This window comes from Humulus lupulus, chromosome 5 (genome assembly GCF_963169125.1).
Source record: "Humulus lupulus chromosome 5, drHumLupu1.1, whole genome shotgun sequence".
Classification (NCBI taxonomy): domain Eukaryota; kingdom Viridiplantae; phylum Streptophyta; class Magnoliopsida; order Rosales; family Cannabaceae; genus Humulus; species Humulus lupulus.
In genome coordinates, this window is record NC_084797.1 from 16,791,995 (window position 1) to 16,814,833 (window position 22,839).

A 22,839-nucleotide genomic window follows, 5' to 3' on the forward strand; every position below is an offset into this window, starting at 1 on the left:
AACCTCTCATGTCCAATGGCTGATTTCCAAATTGTAGTAGTAAGTAATTTATTATTAAGTGACATATTCCAATTGTTACTAAAAAGAATAATAGTGCATTTCAAGTGTCACTATAATTTTAGTCATAAGGGAATATCTTACATTTGTCACAATTATCACTAAAGTTATAAATAATGTTACTAAAACTAATGACAATTGTAAATGCCACTTAATCTATATTTTGTTGTAGTGAGAGATATATCATTTATGATGAATATATGAAATTCATGAAAATTATGTTTAAACATAGAATTTTATATATGTCAAATAATATTCATATAAAAATTGATCTCAATCCTGCTAGTGATGAGAGCTATAAAAACAAAGTATAATTACACACAAAAATAAATAAATAAATAAATCACAAATGACAATAATATTTTGATATAACAAAGATGAAAAGCAATAATTTTATATATAAAAAAAAGTACAGAGACTGTAAATGCCAATTGATGGGATGTAGGTTCAAAATTATCTTTGTAGTGTTAATGATGGTATTATTGAGTCCACTGAATACAATGTAAATTGAACATGATCAATAGGCTTCTCCAATTCATATAGAGAAGGTTTAGGAGGCATATGTAGACATTCAATTTCTCCTTCAAGCAATTCTATGACTTTGTTCATTGTAGGGCGATCACTTGGCTTTATTTGTATACACCATAATGCCACTATAATCATTTTCTTTATAATTATTGAATCTTCCCCATCTATATCTGCTGTTGCGACGTCGACATTTTTTTCTTGACTTAATTGATCATGCGCCCATGAAGGAGAGTAAATTTGACTAGTATTTCCTGCAACTGCGACTATATTCTTTCTTTTACTTGCCATTTCCATCAACAACATTCCAAAACTATACACATCAGCTTTATTAGAAACTCCTCCAATATTTTTGTAAAATAGCTCAGGAGCTATATATCCTAAGGTTCCTCTTGCTGCAGTTAGGGACACATTATTATTATCCAATGAACATAATCTTGCTAACCCAAAATCAGAAACTTTTGGAATAAAATTTTCATCCAAAAGAATGTTGTGAGGTTTGATATCAAAGTGTAAAATTTGCATGCAACATCCTTGGTGCATATACTCAATTCCACATGCGACACCAAGTGAAATTTCAAATATTTGCTCACAACTTAAGGAGGTAGTTCCTTCTTGAGAAAAAATGTTTTTTTCCAAAGATCTGTTAGCCATGAAATCATACACAAGAGCATGCTTTGAGGAGTGGACACAAAAGCCTATCAAATGAACGACATTAACATGATGAATTCTGCCAATTGTAGCAATTTCATTGATGAAGTCTTGCCCATTTCCTTTGGATTTACTCAATATCTTAACTACAACAATACGACCACTACGATAAATTTCTAGGAGTCGTCGGGCAGAGGCCCGTGATAAGGCACATCCTTTGGTTGGTCTTGAGGAAGTTGCTAGTGTTGACGCCGTTTTTCATCAACAGTGAAAGAAGAGCACGTAAACAATAATCAATAATGGCCAATAAAAATACGATAATACAAATGAGATCTTTTACGTGGTTCAGCAGTTAAATCTGCCTAGTCCACGAGTCTTTGCTATTAAACTTAAGATGATATCTGGAAATTCTTCAAGGATGAATTCTCCAGAGTTTTCTCTCAAGATCACAAAAATTCGGTCATTTACAATGGTGCATGACCTCTCTATTTATAGAGAAGATTTCAGAATACTATCTCACATATTTCGGGAAGTTATTCTGTATACGCAAATAAATTAGATGGCATTAAATGCCTGCAATCCGATATACAAGGAAACGTCCCCTGAAGATCAGGGGGCGTATAACTGCACAAATAATATCCCTTGATTGTAGGGGATTTACAGTAATAAATGTAGACCGCGTCTCTTATAAATGACTCATTAGGATATTCAAAGTTATTATCCTATATCACCAAGGCCCTATTCTCACAGGTTTCTTATTGACTTTCGAGCTATAGCATCTCCCCGAGACCACATGACTTCGAGCTCATACGCGCGTCGGGCTCGAAGCCCTGATCCGAGGCCATCCTGAGAACAGATGTACCTCGGAGTCTATCTTTCGAGCTTGTGAGGATTTTGAGGCTATCATCTTCGAAGTCGTCTCTACTTCGCAGGCTCGATGTTTAGATTTCGAACATATTCCAGACTTTACGAGTTCATTCATTATGAATCCAGCTTTCGAGATCACAATTCTCATGGCTTGAAATCTGGATGTAACAGCTAGTTTTGCAATGGTTCTCCATTGTCTTGTTATTGCTGTTGTTGAGCGCGATTAAACATAGTATGTCTGGTATTCACCATCTTTGTACCATCTTTGTAGAGGACAAGGACTGGTTCAAGCTTTCTTCAACTCTCAATAAAAGTACCAAAATGTTTACCGAGTTTTTCAAAAACTAAAAATATATCGAGAAATAAGAGCTAAAAAGAAAGGCAAAGAAATGAACAAGATCGCAATTTTTACGTGGTCGGGGCGCTAATGAACCTTAGTCCACGAGCCAATAGTATTGAGCTTTAGAGAGTTTAACAATTGAGGTTTTCTGCAAAGTTCAGCAGTGTTTCTGCATACAAGAGAAAATCGGATCCTTGCTACAGTGCACAAATGACCCTATTTATAGGTGGTCATGTAGTTTGGTCCAGACTAATTCGGGCCCAATAAGGATATAATCATAAATGCTCTCTAACGGAGCTATAATACAAGAGTGTAACATGATTACAAGTTGTTATTCTAGGCCTATTGGGCCGGCTTAAGTATAGTAAAGCCTTACAGCTGCCCTTTGTACGTTGGCACTGACTGATCCGCGTGGGCTCCCAGGGGGATCCTGGGGACAAGATCTGTCAGAGTAGTGGTAGTATTGTCCTAGGAACATCGTACATACCGTGCGTATCCCTTTCTATAGGTTAGTTAGGGAGACCAACTGCCAGATTTCTCGAGGACACGTCAGTTGTACAAAGAACTGGTCTTGTTCTACCCGGACGTATGGTCCGGGTCCATTTACCGAGGTTCGGGTTCGTTTACCTAGGCTCGGGGTCATTTACCAAGGTCTAGGTTCTTTTACCAAGAAGGACATCAGCTAACGATCACAAATCGAAGAAAAGATCCTGGTAACGAGTTGGATCGAGAGGATGAACCTGGACTCTTCATCCGGATCCCACATGGTGGGATTCGTTCCTTGGAATGGACAATCTACCACAATGGTCTAAACCCCGGAGGGCCGAGATTTGGTGAGTCCACGAAGTTGGTTCGGGCCTATGTCTCAGGTCCAGGCTCCTTACTATACGGTTATTCACCAGTCGCGGAGCTTAAGATAGGTATGGGCCTCCGAGCCCCTGGCAACTCAGTATTCGCTGGGCCTTGACCTCTTTTGAGGGCCCATGAGGCCCACTTGACAATGCCATGTTACAAGTCTTTTTATGAATCGATCATTCTATTTATCTATTTTAAATCAATATATTTAGTGTTTATGATGTTAATAAATATTTTAGGTTTGTTTTTTTATTGTTTAATGTTTATACCTTATAAATTGTTTTGTTTATTTCATTATATAACTTTTGTTATTCTTTCTGCTATAAACTAGTTTGTTGAATTTTTTATGGGCTTTTTATTGTTAATTTTTTTATGTTATGTGTCTTTCTAAGAATCAACCATTTTGCTTGTTTATTTTGAATCAATATGTTTAATGTTTATGATGTTGATAAACATTTTAGGTTTGTTTTTTGTATTTTTTAATGTTTATAGCGCATAAATTGTTTTGTTTATTTTCATTACATTATATTTGCTATATATCCGTTACAAACTGTTTGGTTAATTTGTTTTGGGATTTTGTTTGTTATTTTGTGTTTGTTATAAATTTTTGTAATAATAAATACCTTTTGGTTTATTTAATTTGAATCAATATCTTCAGTGTTTATGAAGTTTATAAATATTTTTCTTTATATTTAGGATTGAAACTTATAATGTCTTGCCAAAAAAAAATAGTGTTCAATGGAAGGGAAAAGTGGCAAACCGTAAATGATGGGTTATCGATGTGAAAGGCGTATCAAATATTTGATAATTAATATGCATGATATTGATCTATTTGTACTTCAAAATTTGATTAATACGTCCTATTTTTATTAAAAATAAATATATATTATATATATATATATATATATTGAACTTGTGTTTACGTTTTCTAATTTTCTTTCTTTTTCATATTCTAAAAAATACATATATATATAATATATATTTTAACTATTTAAATAAAAAATTAAAAGAAAAAATATATAAAAACTTATTAAAATAAGTTTTTCTCTAAAAAAAAAATTATAAAACAAGATAAAATAAAATGATTGAAATTAACAAAAAAAAGTTAAAGAATGTGAAAAAAAAATATTAAGAAAAATAATTTTAAAAATAATTTTTTTTAATTAATGGGGTGTCTATATATATTTTTGGGGTGCAAATATAATACTCCTATTCCTATTGATTAACATAATCAATTGACATTATTTATATGTGGAAATTGGAAGATTAGTGGCATTTATTAGTGATGAATATTTACTATATTTGGTTATGTTTTGTATGGCATAATGTAATTATAATATTTTGTATTATTAAGTTAGTTTTTTTTATTTAGTGGTATATATATATATATATAATGCCCTTCAACATTTTGGTGAGATAGTCTTGCAAGAATACAATGGTTATTTATTACTAGTAATAGTTTTCTAAATGTACTTAATATAGTTTAGTCGCATTATTTTTAAAAGGCATCTAAAATTATTTTTCAATTTAAAAAATAAATATTTATTATGATAAGTAATTTATTATTGGTTTATAATTTTTTGGACCATGTATTTTGTCTCATTACTTATTTGGACTATGTGTTTTGACAAATTATTTTTTGCACCCTATGTTTTGTAAAATAGTTAAAATAGAACCCTACACTCAATTTTGATTAAGAAAAAATTGAATATAACAATACAGTTTTTAAGCAGAATGATTTTATTTTTGTTCTGAATTGTTAGTTTAGTAAATTATTTGTGAGTTTAGTTGAGAATTCATTGACCAAAATTGGGTTTATGGTTCTATTTTAACAATTTTACAAAACATAGAGTCGAAAAAATAATTTGTCAAAACACGGAGTCCAAACAGGTAATGGGACAAAACACAAGGTCTAAAAAAATATAAATCATTTATTATTAAGTGACATATTCTAATTGTTATTAAAAAGAATAATAGTGCATTTCAAGTGTCAATATACTTTCAGTCATAAGGGAATATTTTACATTTGTCACAAATATCACTAAAGTTATAAATGATGTTACTAAAACTAATGACAATTGTAAATGCCACTTAATCTATATTTTGTTGTAGTGAGAGATATATCATTTATGATGAATATATGAAATTCATGAAAATTATGTTTAAACATAGAATTTTATATATGTCAAATAATATTCATATAAAAATTGATCTCTGTAGAGTCCAAGAACTTTACTTAGCTAAGATAGATAGTAGTATGATAGTATTTATAGCATTATCTTTGTTACTATGGATTTTTGGTTCAGACCGGGAATTATTTGGACACTCATAGTAGTACTTATAGATTTTCTAAGTTTAATCTATAGTTTAAGAATATTAAGTATAACCTAAGGTTTGATTAAAGTGACTGATATTAAGGATCATATTTATTATATTATAAGATTTAGACATCAACCAATAGGATTTGAAGCACATGTTATGAATGGTAATTAAGGATTAAGTATTTTGGAGGATTAAATCTAATAAGGAGTAAAGTTTGAATGTTATAGGGTCAGTTAGCAGCTTTGAGTACGTTGAGGGCTTAGTCAAGGCTGTTTACTCCATTCAAACTTAGCTAAAAATGTGTAATTTCGTGTTTAAATATTCAGCGAGTGCCGATATATCGCAGCTATAGGGGGCGATATATTGCAGCACGTAGATACGGAAAACACGAAACGATGCACGGTCGCCTCGGGCATACTGGCCCAGGCGATATATCGCCTACAGGGGGCGATATATCGCCTCCTTCAGCATATGTTCAATTGTTTTTTAATTCTTTTCCTTTCAGCCATTCAAACTTCTTCATAAGTCCAGCATCTTTTGAACGAGTCTTCAGCCTCTGCTGAACGATTATTCAAATGATTTTCACCTAAAAAGCCATTATTTTTATTCAAGTCAAATCAAGATCTTTTCATCTCCAAACTCTATAAATAGGACCTAGTACCCAGCCATTATTCACCATTTGCTCTAAGTTCAGAAGCTGCTAGTGTTAAGTGAGTGTGAGAGTGTAAACACTTGGTTTGGGGAAAAACTATAAGCTTAAACATCATAAGCTTATCAAACACTTTGGGAAGTGAGTTCTATAGTATTTCGGTGGAGGTTAGATTGATCTTGCAATCTTTGAGGTAAACCCAAAACTCTAGTTCCTTTCTGTATTTTATGTTATTTCCTTTCTCAAAACCTTCTACTCAGTCCCCTAACCTTATTCTTATTTTGGTTAGGGAATCCAAGCTCTTAAGCATATAAGTCGGTAAGTATGTTTTCTATGGTTTAGTCTTTCCATCTCTTTCATTTCATCTCCTTTCTTTAGACTTACTCTTTCTTATGGTTTTAGGAGTGTTCCAACAATCCCAACTCAGTCCATAATCTCGGTAACTTTGGTAAGGAAATAGGCTAGAATCAACATGTTATGTGATTATGTTATCTATATGTTTTATGTTATTAAAAGTGTTATGATATGTATATGTGTATGTTTGTAGGCTTAGGCATATGACCCATATGACTAACAAGACCCCAAATGGGTTATGGGCATATGACCTACTTAGCTAGTAGGACCCCACTAATCCCATGGGCATATGCTTGTTTAGTCTATGGGACCCCAAGTAATAATGGCCATTATAATAAGTGTATGTTATATGTATTATGTTAAGTCTTTATGTTTTCTTATGAAATTATGTATGTGACTTTGTGTTAGATTTTCCTTACTGGGCATTAGGCTCACTCCTTTCTGTTTATGTGCAGGAAAATAAGTTTAGAGGCGGTAAGATTCGTGATGCTTGGGAGGATGTGTATCGATGATGAATGGAGTCAAGGGGCCGAGCGTTATCGATTCGAGGATGTAGTCTCCTTTTATGTTTTTTATGGTTTTTATGTGTATTTTTCCGCATTATGATGTAATGTCTTTTATTTTAAACCATGTTTTGTTTTAAAAACAATGGGATCCCATAATCCTTCTTAGTATTCTGTTTCTTTGTAAATAACTCTTATTTTTCAAGTTACTCAATAAATTATGGTATTTTTGTAAAAATGTAAGTTTTATGTATAGTTTTGCTAATGGTCCAATTAGTCTAGATTAGTGGGTCATTACAGTTGGTATCAGAGCAAACGGTTCCTTCGCATGAAGTTCTCCTCGATACACATGCTCAAAGCTCCGAATCGGACCGCCAAGTAAGTGTTTAAGTTACAAGTTACAAGTTACTTTGTCTATGTGTATAGCTAACAATTTTAGTGTTTATGTTTTCAGTTAAGAATGAACGGAGCTTTAAGCAATGAGGATATCCGAGCCATTAAGGCTTTAAAAAGAATAAGGGAGTCAAGGAACACCGTAGGAGCACTAGAAAGGATCACTCAAAGATTGATCTTGTTCCACAAAGAGATAGGTCACCTTCAAGAGTCTAAGCAAATCATGATGAGAGCTGCAGAACAATATGTCCTAGTAATTAGGCTTTTAAAAGATTTCCCTTCAGCAATTTTAACTTTAGAAGAAATATGGGAGAATATAAATAATGATGATGACTTACAAGCAGCCCTAAGATATTATTCTTTCATACTTAAGTTCACCTATGATTTAGAGTTTCAATTCACTAATGAGCAACAACATAGGATCTTCTTGAATCTTCCCCGAGGAAATTTTGAGGCTCAAGACAATGATGATTATAAGGAGATAGATAATGATATGCTAGATGAAGGATCGGATGTAGAAGATCCCAATTTTTAGGAATAGCTAGTTTTTCATTGTTTGTTTTGTTTATTTCTTTATTTTATGATTGTAATAAGTGAAAATTATTTTTCCAAATTAATTTCATGTTATTTTATCATCATGTATGAGTTTGATTTTATTTTCGCAATCATAATAAGTAATAAATAAAATGAATAATGACTAAGTTCAGTGAAGGTGGATACAAATCAATGAACCAAGTTTCCTTATTGAGAGTTAGGGGGCCTTAGTAGTGGGAACGATTTTACTGATCCCAGCCCTCCCTCAATATGGTTAACTTTGGAACAAAGATAAGTATCGAGCCTGAGAATTAAGTCATATAGGATGAGTAGAAACACACCTAGAAAATAAAGATGACTTGTTTTTCTAAGTATAGAAACCCACTCTAATAATAAATAAAGACCTATATAATTTTTCATAAGAAGTCATAATAAATAGGTCCGAGATATGTTTGTTTTAGAATAAGTTTTTGCCTTAGAGCCTATTAGGGTAAGTTCTAACAAGTTCTCGACTGTTAGAACTTTTGGTAAAGATGTCGCTCCGAAGATCTACACGCACCAACGGAAACGCCTCCAACGACCAATGATGCCCTTCAGTTCGCAGAAGAGGAGTGCGTGCTACTACTAGCCGCAACGCGCCGACACCGTCAATTGACAACATCGCGGAAATCGCTAGACAGCGACAACAAGTCGAGGAACTCTTGCAGCAACAACGTCAACAGGCGCAGACTCAGCCTCAGCCTCCGCCGCAACCGCAGCCGCAGCTACAACAAATGGCCCTAGCACCCCAACAAGTTGGTCCATATGGGGGATGGCCAGTGACGAACTACGCGCCACATCCAGTACCGAATATGGAGTCAGTGTATGAGAGGTTTCGCAAGCAGCACGCTCCAAACTTCGAAGGGACTATAGACCCCTTTTAGGCAGAAGAGTGGCTAAGGAATGTGAAGCCAATTCTTACGCACATGAATCTTAGTAATGCAGACCACATATCCTGCGTCTCGTCATTACTCAAGAAGGATGCCAAAATATGGTGGGACTTAGTTCACCTGACTAACGATGTCACCACCATAATATGGACAAGATTTGTGGAGCTGTTCCACAAGAAGTATTACACCTCAGCAGTCATCGCTAATGATAGAAGAATATGCTCGTCAGTTCAACAGATTAGTCAAGTTTGCACCAGAGTTGGTCCCAACCGACTTTACGAGGTTGACCAAGTTCGTCAGAGGACTTAGACCAAAGATGGAATTAGGGGTTAAGTTAGCAAACCTGGGAACCACTACCTATGCCAATGTTCTAGAAACGGCAATCGAAGTAGAAAGGATTCTGATGAATGTTAGTGAGGAGAAGAAGGATTAAACGATGGTTCCAGACCAAAGTCTTTGCATTGACCCAAGGAGGAACCCATGCTAATAACAAGGATTTGCAGGTCAGATCCTATCCTCGATAGTATATGTTCTAGTATCGCTTGATTGGTAGCTATATACTCGTAGATCTCGTTAGGAATGATAGAAAAACTAGACAAACCTAGTGAAAGATTTAAAACTAGGTTTGTAACCGAGTTGCCTTCGGGCAAAGTAGTTCTATCATCACGAATAGTATGAGGCGTACTGATCAAGATTGCGGACATAGAACTAGAAGGAGATCTGATAGAGATAGTGATCAAGGACTTCGACGTAATACTAGGCATGGATCGGCTAGCACGGCATGGTGCAACGATCGACAGCAAACGCAAGAAGGTGATGTTCGAGACTCCTGACGGCCAGAGACGATGCTTCATGGGATAAGCTTCAGGATTACGCACCCCGTTAGTGTCACCTCTCAAAGCTCAGAGAATGATTGAGAAAGGATGCCAAGCGTTCTTAGCCAGCATCACGAATGTGGAGAAGGAGACGTCACTTAAAGTTAGAGATGTTCAAGTTATACAAGAATTTCCAGAAGTTTTTCCCGATGACTTGCCAGGATTGCCCCCAACTCGAGAGATAGACTTCACGATAGAATTAGTACCAGGCACCGAGCTTATCTCTAAGGCACCATACCGGATGGCACCTACGGAACTCAAGGAGTTAAAGACACAGCTACAAGAACTCCTAGACTTGGGTTTCATTAGGCCAAGCCATTCACCATGGGGAGCTCCGGTACTATTCGTGAAGAAGAAGGACGGAAGTATGCGCATGTGCATAGACTACCAAGAGCTGAATAAAGTAACAATTAAGAACAAATACCCGCTACCTCGGATTGATGATTTGTTTGATCAACTCCGAGGCGCGACTGTATTTTCTAAGATCGATCTACGGTCCGGGTATCATCAGCTCAAGGTAAAGGGAGAAGATATCCCCAAGACAACCTTTAGGACTCGTTATGGACATTACGAGTTCTTGGTTATGTCTTTTGGTCTTACTAACGCGCCAGCCGCGTTTATGGACTTAATGAATAGGGTCTTCAAGGACTACCTGGATAAATTCGTCGTTGTGTTCATCGACGACATTTTAATTTACTCCAAGGATGAAGTGGAGCACGAGGAACACTTGAGGATAATTTTGACGCGATTGAAGGAGCACCAACTCTACGCGAAGTTCAAGAAATGCGAGTTTTGGCTCTCAAAAGTGGCGTTCCTCGGGCACATCATATCTAAAGACGGAGTTGCAGTAGATCCATCGAAGGTAGAGGCCGTGAAAGATTGGCCTAGACCAAAGAACGCGTCGGAAGTAAGAAGCTTCTTAGGGCTAGCAGGTTACTATAGAAAGTTTGTAGAGGGCTTTTCTAAGATAGCCACTCCACTCACCAACCTGACCCGAAAGCAACAAAAGTTTAACTGGAATGATAAGTGTGAGGAAAGCTTCCAGTTGCTTAAGGATAAGCTTTGCTCAACCCCAGTACTTAGTGTCCCAACACCCAACGACAAGTTCGTTGTCTACTGTGATGCATCAAAGTTAGGACTGGGATGCGTACTGATGCAAAATGACAAGGTGATAGCCTACGCCTCACGTCAGTTAAAGGAGTATGAACAACACTATCCAACTCACGATATGGAGTTGGCAGCGGTGGTCTTTGCGTTAAAAATCTGGCGCCATTATCTTTACGGAGAACGGTGCGAGATTTATACGGACCACAAAAGTTTAAAATACTTCTTTACTCAGAAGGAGCTTAACATGAGGCAGCGCAGGTGGTTAGAGTTAGTAAAGGATTACGACTGCGAAATCCTATACCACCCGGGGAAGGCAAACATAGTTGCCGATGCACTTAGCCGAAAAAGTTATGGGAACTTAGCAGCCTTATCCAGAATAGAAAAGCCACTACAGCAGGAGCTTATCAGTGCCGGAATAGAAGTGGTTGTAGGCAAGCTGGCTAACTTGTCTATCCAATCGAATCTGCTAGAAGACATACGGAATGGTCAGAGACATGATGATTCGCTAGCAACGCACATGGATGCAGTCAGAGAAGGCAAGACTACAGATTTCTCAATATCCAGTCAAGGTTTATTGAGATATAAGGATCGGGTATGCGTGCCAGACGATCAGAGTATTAAGAAGACGATCCTAGAAGAAGCGCACAGCACCCCATACTCGGTTCATCCAGGGTCTACCAAGATGACTCATGACATCAAGGCAGTATATTGGTGGCCAGGGATGAAGAAGGACATAGCGGAGTATGTATCTAAGTGTCTAGTATGCCAGCAAGTGAAGGCGGAGCATCAGCGGCCTGCAGGATTATTGCAACCGCTTAGCATACCGGAGTGGAAGTGGGACGATATAGCCATGGACTTCGTGACGGGTCTGCCAAAGACAAATAAGCAGCATGATTCTGCTTGGATAGTCATAGATAGACTAACCAAGTCGGCTCATTTTCTGCCTGTTAAGACTTCTTATACGGCAGACCAATATGCTGACATCTACATCCAAGAGATTGTACGATTGCATGGAATCCCCAAGACGATAGTATCAGATAGAGGATCAGTGTTTACGTCAAGATTTTGGAGAAGCTTACAACAAGCCATGGGTACTAAGTAAAGTCTTAGTACAGCTTTCCATCCTCAGACAGATGGGCAGTCAGAGCGTACGATTCAGATCTTAGAGGATATGCTACGCGCATGTGTACTTGACTTTGGAGGATCGTGGAACAAGTACTTACCGCTGATCGAGTTCTCGTACAACAACAGCTACCAGTCGACGATCGGAATGGCACCTTATGAGTTGCTATATGGAAGAAGGTGCCGATCACCGTTGCACTGGGACGAGGTAGGAGAAAGGCAGCTTCTAGGGCCCGAAGCTGTTAGGCAAGCTCAAGAAGCAGTAACGCATATTAGACAGCGTATGCTTGCTGCTCAAAGCCGTCAGAAGAGCTATGCGGATACCAAGCGACGCGATGTGGAGTTCCAAGTTGGAGATCAAGTCTTCCTGAAGATATCTCCTATGAAGGGTGTCAAGCGGTTCGGGAAGAAAGGCAAGCTCAGTCCCCGATTCATAGGTCCTTTTGAGATATTGGACAAAGTGGGAACAGTTGCGTATAGACTAGCCCTACCGCCAGCACTAGCCGATAGTCACAACGTCTTCCACATCTCGATGCTACGCAAATATGTGTCAGATCCATCTCACGTCCTCAAATACGATACCATAGCGCTCCAGAAAGACTTAAGTTACGAGGAACGACCGGTTAGCATCCTAGATAGAGGGATGAAGTAGTTACGGTCTAAGAGCCTTCCTATAGTCAAAGTCCTATGGAGCAATAGTTCTGAATGCGAGGCAACGTGGGAGTTAGAGGAGGACATGCAAGGCTGGTATCCGGAGTTATGTGATAAGTAAATTTCGAGGACGAAATTCTTTTTAGTAGGGGAGAATTGTAGAGTCCAAGAACTTTACTTAGCTAAGATAGATAGTAGTATGATAGTATTTATAGCATTATCTTTGTTACTATGGATTTTTGGTTCAGACCGGGAATTATTTGGACACTCATAGTAGTACTTATAGATTTTCTAAGTTTAATCTATAGTTTAAGAATATTAAGTATAACCTAAGGTTTGATTAAAGTGACTGATATTAAGGATCATATTTATTATATTATAAGATTTAGACATCAACCAATAGGATTTGAAGCACATGTTATGAATGGTAATTAAGGATTAAGTATTTTGGAGGATTAAATCTAATAAGGAGTAAAGTTTGAATGTTATAGGGTCAGTCAGCAGCTTTGAGTATGTTGAGGGCTTAGTCAAGGTTGTTTACTCCATTCAAACTTAGCTAAAAATGTGTAATTTCGTGTTTAAATATTCAGCGAGTGCCGATATATCGCAGCTATAGGGGGCGATATATTGCAGCACGTAGATACGGAAAACACGAAACGATGCACGGTCGCCTCGGGCATACTGGCCCAGGCGATATATCGCCTACAGGGGGCGATATATCGCCTCCTTCAGCATATGTTCAATTGTTTTTGAATTCTTTTCCTTTCAGCCATTCAAACTTCTTCATAAGTCCAGCATCTTTTGAACGAGTCTTCAGCCTCTGCTGAACGATTATTCAAATGATTTTCACCTAAAAAGCCATTATTTTTATTCAAGTCAAATCAAGATCTTTTCATCTCCAAACTCTATAAATAGGACCTAGTACCCAGCCATTATTCACCATTTGCTCTAAGTTCAGAAGCTGCTAGTGTTAAGTGAGTGTGAGAGTGTAAACACTTGGTTTGGGGAAAAACTATAAGCTTAAACATCATAAGCTTATCAAACACTTTGGGAAGTGAGTTCTATAGTATTTCGGTGGAGGTTAGATTGATCTTGCAATCTTTGAGGTAAACCCAAAACTCTAGTTCCTTTCTGTATTTTATGTTATTTCCTTTCTCAAAACCTTCTACTCAGTCCCCTAACCTTATTCTTATTTTGGTTAGGGAATCCAAGCTCTTAAGCATATAAGTCGGTAAGTATGTTTTCTATGGTTTAGTCTTTCCATCTCTTTCATTTCATCTCCTTTCTTTAGACTTACTCTTTCTTATGGTTTTAGGAGTGTTCCAACAATCCCAACTCAGTCCATAATCTCGGTAACTTTGGTAAGGAAATAGGCTAGAATCAACATGTTATGTGATTATGTTATCTATATGTTTTATGTTATTAAAAGTGTTATGATATGTATATGTGTATGTTTGTAGGCTTGGGCATATGACCCATATGACTAACAAGACCCCAAATGGGTTATGGGCATATGACCTACTTAGCTAGTAGGACCCCACTAATCCCATGGGCATATGCTTGTTTAGTCTATGGGACCCCAAGTAATAATGGCCATTATAATAAGTGTATGTTATATGTATTATGTTAAGTCTTTATGTTTTCTTATGAAATTATGTATGTGACTTTGTGTTAGATTTTCCTTACTGGGCATTAGGCTCACTCCTTTCTGTTTATGTGCAGGAAAATAAGTTTAGAGGCGGTAAGATTCGTGATGCTTGGGAGGATGTGTATCGATGATGAATGGAGTCAAGGGGCCGAGCGTTATCGATTCGAGGATGTAGTCTCCTTTTATGTTTTTTATGGTTTTTATGTGTATTTTTCCGCATTATGATGTAATGTCTTTTATTTTAAACCATGTTTTGTTTTAAAAACAATGGGATCCCATAATCCTTCTTAGTATTCTGTTTCTTTGTAAATAACTCTTATTTTTCAAGTTACTCAATAAATTATGGTATTTTTGTAAAAATGTAAGTTTTATGTATAGTTTTGCTAATGGTCCAATTAGTCTAGATTAGTGGGTCATTACAATCTCAATCCTGCCAATGATGAGAGCTATGAAAACAAAGTATAATTACACACAAAAATAAATAAATAAATCACAAATGACAATAATATTTTGATATAACAAAGATGAAAAGCAATAATTTTATATATAAAAAAAAGTACAGAGATTGTAAATGCCAATTGATGGGATGTAGGTTCAAAATTATCTTTGTAGTGTTAATGATGGTATTATTGAGTCCCCTGAATACAATGTGAATTGAACATGATCAATAGGCTTCTCCAATTCATATAGAGAAGGTTTAGGAGGCATATGTAGACATTCAATTTCTCCTTCAAGCAATTTTATGACTTTGTTCATTGTAGGGCGATCACTTGGCTTTATTTGTATACACCATAATGCCACTATAATCATTTTCTTTATAATTATTGAATCTTCCCCATCTATATCTGTTGTTGGACGTCGACATTTTTTCCTTGACTTAATTGATCATGCGCCCATGAAGGAAAGTAAATTTGACTAGTATTTTCTGCAACTGCGACTATATTCTTTCTTTTACTTGCCATTTCCATCAACAACATTCCAAAACTATACACATCAGCTTTATTAGAAACTCCTCCAATATTTTTGTAAAATAGCTCAGGAGCTATATATCCTAAGGTTCCTCTTGCTGCAGTTAGGGACACATTATTATTATCCAATGAGCATAATCTTGCTAACCCAAAATCAGAAACTTTTGGAATAAAATTTTCATCCAAAAGAATGTTGTGAGGTTTGATATCAAAGTGTAAAATTTGCATGCAACATCCTTGGTGCATATACTCAATTCCACGCGCGACACCAAGTGAAATTTCAAATATTTGCTCGCAACTTAAGGAGGTAGTTCCTTCTTGAGAAAAAATGTATTTTTCCAAAGATCCGTTAGCCATAAAATCATACACAAGAGCATGCTTTGAGGAGTGGACACAAAAGCCTATCAAATGAACGACATTAACATGATGAATTCTGCCAATTGTAGCAATTTCATTGATGAAGTCTTGCCCATTTCCTTTGGATTTAATCAATATCTTAACTGCAACAAAATGACCACTACGAAGTTTTCCTTTGAATACAGAGCCATAACCTCCTTCACCTAATTTGTTCTTGAAATTTTGGGTCATCTTTTTTATCTCTCTATGTGAGTATCTTATAGGAGTGAGATTATTCTGACTATGAAGAAACTCCTCAATAGAACTATACATTGATAAATGACGTCTTCGCCATTTATAGATTAAAAAGGCAACTACAAATGGAGTTCCCAATGTAAATTTTAGTCCTGCAATTTACCAAAATAAACATTGAATTTAGTGCACAATTATGCATCAAGTTGATTTCACCTAAGAATTTATCATGTATACAAAAAGCATTTAAAAATTTATATTAGTTTAGTTATAACTAAGTTTATGAAAAGAAATCTAGAGGACCGAAGATTGGAAGACAAAAAAATTGAAACAGTTTTTTATGTTTAAAAATAGTATTTTCATTTTGGGAAGAGATTCTCTTGACATTGAGAGCAAGGGCAATAGGAAGAGATCTACTGAAGAGGCGGGTAACTTGCCCCACCGTTTGCCTCTATTAGGTTAGGGTAAACCTAACTTTTATATTATATATATATGGATGTACTCTTAATGGTTATTACTCATGGATTGTTATTTTAATATTAATCATTAGATTAAAATCAATGGTCCATATTTATAATTATTAATAATATTTCTAAAAATAAATTTTTATTTTTTTAAATTTTTGGAAGGGTTACCCAATGAAAAACGGGTATTTATTATGAAAAATAAATAAATTCAAAATTAATATAGAAAAAAATATATACTTGTTGGTGACTTGCTATATCAAGTCACTATATTGCCACATCATTATAATTATTAGTACATATGTATATGTATGAGTAGTAACCATTGAGAAGTCTTCCATATATATAAAGAAGTCGTTGTATTTTTTTATGCACTCGTATACATAAATTAGTTCTAACTTGATGATAATGTATATTATAGTTATTAGGATATCCTGTAAATTTTTAGGAAATTCTAAATAATTTAAGGTGTCGAAATCTAGATTCAAATAGAATTTTGCACGCGTTGCTATTTTTTTTTATACGCGTGTAAAATAAAGTTTTTGAAACTTTATTTTCGACCTCTTAAATTATCTAGAATTTCCGAAAATTTTAAAGTCACTAAGAGGGGGTGTACGGCGGGTACATCAATAAATGGGGTGTGTACCTTGGAGCCCCCCTATATAGTTATATACCCAGTTTTATCCATCAAAAAACCAAAATCTTAATTGAAATATGCTTTAAATGTTGTCTAAATAAATCATATATTTTTTAAATGTTAATTCTCTTTAAATTAGTTAAGATAGCCTATTAATTAAATAAACTTTCCAGTACACAGATTTCTAAAAGTGAAAGGTCTTATTACGTACCGAGCCCATAAATTGAAGAGAATATTATCATGTAAAAATTCGCTGCACAAAGACAAGATGTGATCAAAAAATAAAATATAAAGTTTTAAAACACTACTGAAACAATTGTATAACGAATGGTGTTTTATAAGAAAGAATTGTTACATAGAATTTTTTTAGCTCTCGTCCACCCTGTAACCATCCAAAATAACTTCAACATTAGCTTATCAGAAGAAAGTTGGAGAAGTTGATTCAATACTCAATAGTAAGCGAAGAAGAACTACTTACTACATTGCATCTCGTTGGAATAATCGATGTGGCAGTAATTTCTTCCGTTATAGAAATGTGAGTTATTCAACCATGAAAGCTCAAAGCCATAAGCAAGCTGGTTGTGAATGTCCACATAAGAAGTATTCCTCCCACTCACCACTGCCTCATTCGATATTAAAGTAGTCAGCTCCAAGCGGCACCCGATCGCAAAATCAAAAACGTCAAGGCCACCACCATCGACCACATAATAATAAGAAGAAGAAGAAGACGAAGAAGAAGAAACATGATCAGTAGTTTTGGTTTTGGAATATTGGGAGGCTAAACTACCACCAATATTGCAAGGAGTGGTGTCTATATAATAAGAGGAATTTACTGGACTCTCACATCTCAAGAAAACTATTGTTTTCACAAAATACTCGAACAAGTAGCTGGAATATTTGAAACCTCTGAACGAATATAATCCTCCCACAATGTTATTTGGGAGAGAGGAGCAATTGGTTTTGTTAAGATTGGAGTCCACAATTCTAATGGTGTAATTGGCATAATTGATTGACCTCACAAAGTATTTGACAGACTTCAAGTGTAATACAGACTTCAAGTGTAAAACAGTAAGATTGTTCTCGCAAGAAAGCTCATACTGAGAGTAGCCACAGTGTTTTGGATCGGTGTTAAGTCGAAAAGGAGTGGCTATGTTGATGATATCACCACAAGAAGATGGTGAACAATGAGGATTTGAATCTGCATGGGTAGTTTTAAGGAACAATAAGAAGGGGATGATCATAAAATAAAGAAGGGCAGCCATGGAAAATCTTGTGGAGAAGAAGGATTCCATTTGGTACAGAAGAAAAAACAAGGTTTTTCTACAGCAACTGAAATGATTCAATCAAACTTTTATTTATCATAAAAAAAAAATTAATGCCAATTTCCTTACTATTGACCATTAAGACAAGTTCCATTCAAATACACTATGGACTATAGACTATAGGCTAGTGACTATATTAGTCAACACGAAAAGATCTCACCACTCAATTATCAATTTTCTGTACATAAATGTTGATTGATACATTTACCCATATAAGAATCGTCAAAGAGAGTAGAATACGTTAACGGACATGATTAATTTAATTATATGTCACTCCAATCGATATCAATGATATGGGACCATCCTCACCTTGTCAGTTTCTCAGAAATTTCTTTTTTGCAAACTTTTTTAAGAATACTAGTCAAAACAAAGACAATAGTAAAGAAAATGGTAGTTTTTTTAAAAAATAAATAAATAAATAACACTATCCTTTGTTGATAAATTAAATCAACTCATAAACAAATTTAAATTTTTTAACTTATATCATAATATAAATTAAAAATGTCCAAAAAGAGAATGCATGACTCATTAATTTCAAACGAAAAACAAAACAAATAATTTATAATAAAATCAAACACAATTCATACGACATTACCAACAAAAATATATACCTCACATCAAAAATAGAAACAAATTAATTTATAAACCAATCAGTTTGTACACATAATAACATGAAGTTACTCATTTATAAGGAAATCAAACAAAATCACACATAAACAAGTTTACATAACAATTTATTTTTTAAAAAAAACTATAATCACACCTAAAGGCCCTAGGAGTATGGATTTTAGTGGGAAATATTTTAGGGAAAAAAAGTGAGGAATTATGAGGAAAATAATATAATCACATATTATTGTGGGTTGAAAAAAAGTTTAGGGAATTATTTTCTAGTGTTTTGGAGTTTTAGAATGTGGTGGAACAATTTATAAGATGAAAAGTGAGGGAAAAATTGTAAATAAAAGTGAGATTTTATTTTCCTCTTTTTTTTTTTGGTGAGGAAAGCTAAAAGTTTTGTCTTTCTTAGAGCACTCCCATCCGGTGAGGTAAATTACCAAAATATGTAAAAAATAGCTAAAGCTAAGAAAAATGGATATCTATTAGATAATGTATTTTACAAATAATTTTAGATAAAGCTACAGTATAAAGCTATATCTAATATACACTATTCATCATTTAACCCAATATTATAATATTAAAATATATAAAAATATTATTGATAGTTATAAAAAATATTTGAAATGAATAAAAAATGTATGAAAATATAATATTTAAATGATATAGAGAAAAAAATAGAGAATATGATGTATGGTAAAATGTAAAACTTAGAGATAAAATAAAAAAATGTGTGTTTTGGGAATGTATTTTAAAAGATGAAGTAGAGCACCGGATGGAAGTGTTCTTAGTTATCTGGGTCCCAACGTCTTTACATTGCATTAATTGGCTATAACAAATATATATTAATTTTGGAGTAGTATTAATTTTACAATGTGTAAATATGCACAGGCGAGGCATGTGCCTCCTTATTTTTTCTTTTGAGATAAATATCTTTTTTTTTTATTGGAAATTCACAAAAATACTTAAGATTTAAAAAAAATACTAAAAATATGGAATATGTAAAAAATTACAAAAATTTAGAGTGGCATAATCATAAATATGTAAAAAAAAATTGTAAATAATACAGATTTTTTGTAACCAAAATTTACAAATTTGTAATGAAAATTTACAAATTTGTAACCATATATTACAATTTTATAAAATAGTTACAGACTAAATAGAATATTGCAACACACGATTACAAAACCGTAACAAACTGTTATCTATATTTTTATAATTTTGGTAAAATTCCATATATTTTAATTTTTTTTAAATTTACAATACTGTGTAATTTTTCTTTTCTTTTATGCTTTAAAATATATCATCAAAATTCCACTATGTATTTTACTCCAAATTATTATATTACACTGTATATGAGTTTCTTTATATTTTCTTTGACTAATTTAAATTGTATATTATTTGAATAAATTTTATTTATTTTGAATATAAAATAATAAAAAGATGACTCGTAAGAAAGGAGAGAGAGGAAGAGAAAATGAGTGATAAAAGAATAAAAAATATTTTGAGGCATCTATAATAATCTCTAGATGGAGAGCATGTGCTGTAGTTTGTTGAGGTAAATATTTGTGTATAATGAAGCAGCTGTTAGAGTAACTTTTTAGGATGATTTGTATATATTTTACATTATCTGCTGGAAGTGCTTAGGGCCTTATGGTTAAAATACAGCGACAAAAGTAAGTATTTTTGTCCTAAGGTTTGTGCAATAAAAAAAAAAAGAATAACATTTTTGGGCATTTTTTACAAAACTTTGTGTGAGATACAAATATATATATATAGAAGAAAGAAGGTGTTATAAGGGGATATTTTTTTTTATTTATTTTCTACCACCAATCCTTTTGATGAGTTAATTAAAGAAATCATTTCTAAGAACAAGCCAAAAGTTACTATGAGGTCTTATTACGGGTCTTTCTGGCATGCAGGACTGGATTGTATTATATTGGATTATGAATTAGGAGTGAACTATACTATATTGAACTAAATTATATTTGTATTAGATCATGTTTAGTGTAGTAACAGACGAAATAAAGTGTCAAATATATTTTTAATAAATTTGTATTTTTTTTAAATGAAAAATTATTTTAATAATAAAAAATAATGTCAAATAATATTTAATGCTCATAATTAAAAATAAACTATATAAATATTTAATATCACATATTTTATTTATTAAAAATTTTAAAAATTAAATTATTTAATTTTCAGTAATAATAAATTTTAAAATAATATAATATTTAATAAAAAATAATAACATAAATTTATATTTTTGAAAATTAAAAAATTATTATATTTCAAATTTAATGCAATTAATATATACCATAAACAAAATTAATAATAGAAAATAAGAAAAATACAAGACATTGTGATATACATAAATTAATATATTTGAAATATTTATATATTATATACAATAGAAAGAAAAAAAAGCTAAGAACTATATTTACCCACCTTTTTGGTGGGTTAAAATAGTCCACATTCTATAGAACAAAATTAGTGAAGGGTCCAGTTTATGCAATTCCCCATCAAGTCTAATTTTGGCTCAAACATAGGATTGGACACAATTAGTCAATCCCGTGTGTTTGCCCTTTGAAACAAACGATCCTGAAGGTGTCCCTGGTCTATTTTACCAAAAACCAAAAAAAAAAAAAAAAAAAGTGCAAAAAGAGATAATTAGAATGTGCTTAAAAGTCCTTAGTGATGGCTGGTTGCACAACTGACCAATAACATTGATAGCTCTCATTCAAAAAATTGACAAGTCCAAAACAGTAGTTGAGGAGTTGATTCCTATAAGTCTTTTTGTAATGCGATATGTAACATCATCTCTAAATGTTTGGCATGGAAGATTGAACCAAGATGATGCAATTATTGGTTTTGAAGGAATGCATATAATGAAAAATAATAAGTTTTGGAACAGGATTATAAAAAAGCCTTGATATTGGATATGTGGAAGGTCTATGACTATATTGAGTGAAAGTTTGTTAATGTTGTGATGATTAAATTGGGTTATGATATTCTTAGATAGGCTCTCAAATTGATCAATATTGTATCTCATATGTTTCCTTTGCTTGTTTGATTAATGGTAAACCAAAAGAAATGATTTATCCTAATAGAAGACTAAGACAATGTGATCTTATTTCTCAATGACTGTGGTTACGGAAGATGAAGGGAGTCAAAATAAGGATTTATCCTAGCAGAGGGCTAACAATATTTTTTAAAATTTGATATCCAGACCTTTTGAACCAATCATATCATGAGAACACCAACACCCCATGTAAAAGTACAATTGTTCATTCTTGTAGGCCATTGAGGTGCTAATAATTAGACCTACGTTTTATTAATTGCTGGCTGCTAAACTTTATTTTCATTCAGTTTCCCTTTAAACTAATCAAATTTTGTGTTCACTTCTATTGTAGAAATGGCAAATTGGAATGAACCTTACATTCTCATGTATAATTGTTTGATGATCCTAAAACATGCAACATCAATCTATATTTTAAATGTCATGCATTCTCATATATAATTGTGACCAATTGAATGAAAACATTGATAGCTCTCATTCTAAAAATTGACAAGCCCAAAAGAATTGAGGTGTTCATACCTATAAGTGTTTGTAATGCGATATATAAAATCATCTCAAAATGTTTGGTGAATAGACTTAGTTGAGGTGATCACGGATGTACAAAGAGCTATTGTGCATGGAAAATTGATCCATGATAATGCAATTATTGATTTTGAAGGAATACATGTAATGAAAAATAATAAGCATGGGTTTAAGACAAAATGGATATTAAAACAACATTGGAGATTACAATGAGAATGTTTGTATGGAACAACCAGTTATTTTACAAGGGAATGAACATGAAGTG

At 33.8% G+C, this 22,839-nt stretch overlaps 1 protein-coding gene and 1 pseudogene across 1 annotated transcript; both read right to left on the minus strand.

Moving 5' to 3' along the window:
* Positions 1 to 396: 396 nt before the first annotated feature.
* On the minus strand, positions 397 to 1,236 carry LOC133778894 (rust resistance kinase Lr10-like). The gene has a single exon (XM_062218908.1). The coding sequence runs from the start codon at positions 1,234 to 1,236 to the stop codon at positions 511 to 513; it is 726 nt and encodes a 241-aa protein (XP_062074892.1). The 3' UTR covers positions 397 to 510.
* A 13,634-nt stretch (positions 1,237 to 14,870) lies between these two features.
* On the minus strand, positions 14,871 to 18,442 carry LOC133834536 (LEAF RUST 10 DISEASE-RESISTANCE LOCUS RECEPTOR-LIKE PROTEIN KINASE-like 2.3; annotated as a pseudogene).
* Positions 18,443 to 22,839: the final 4,397 nt, after the last annotated feature.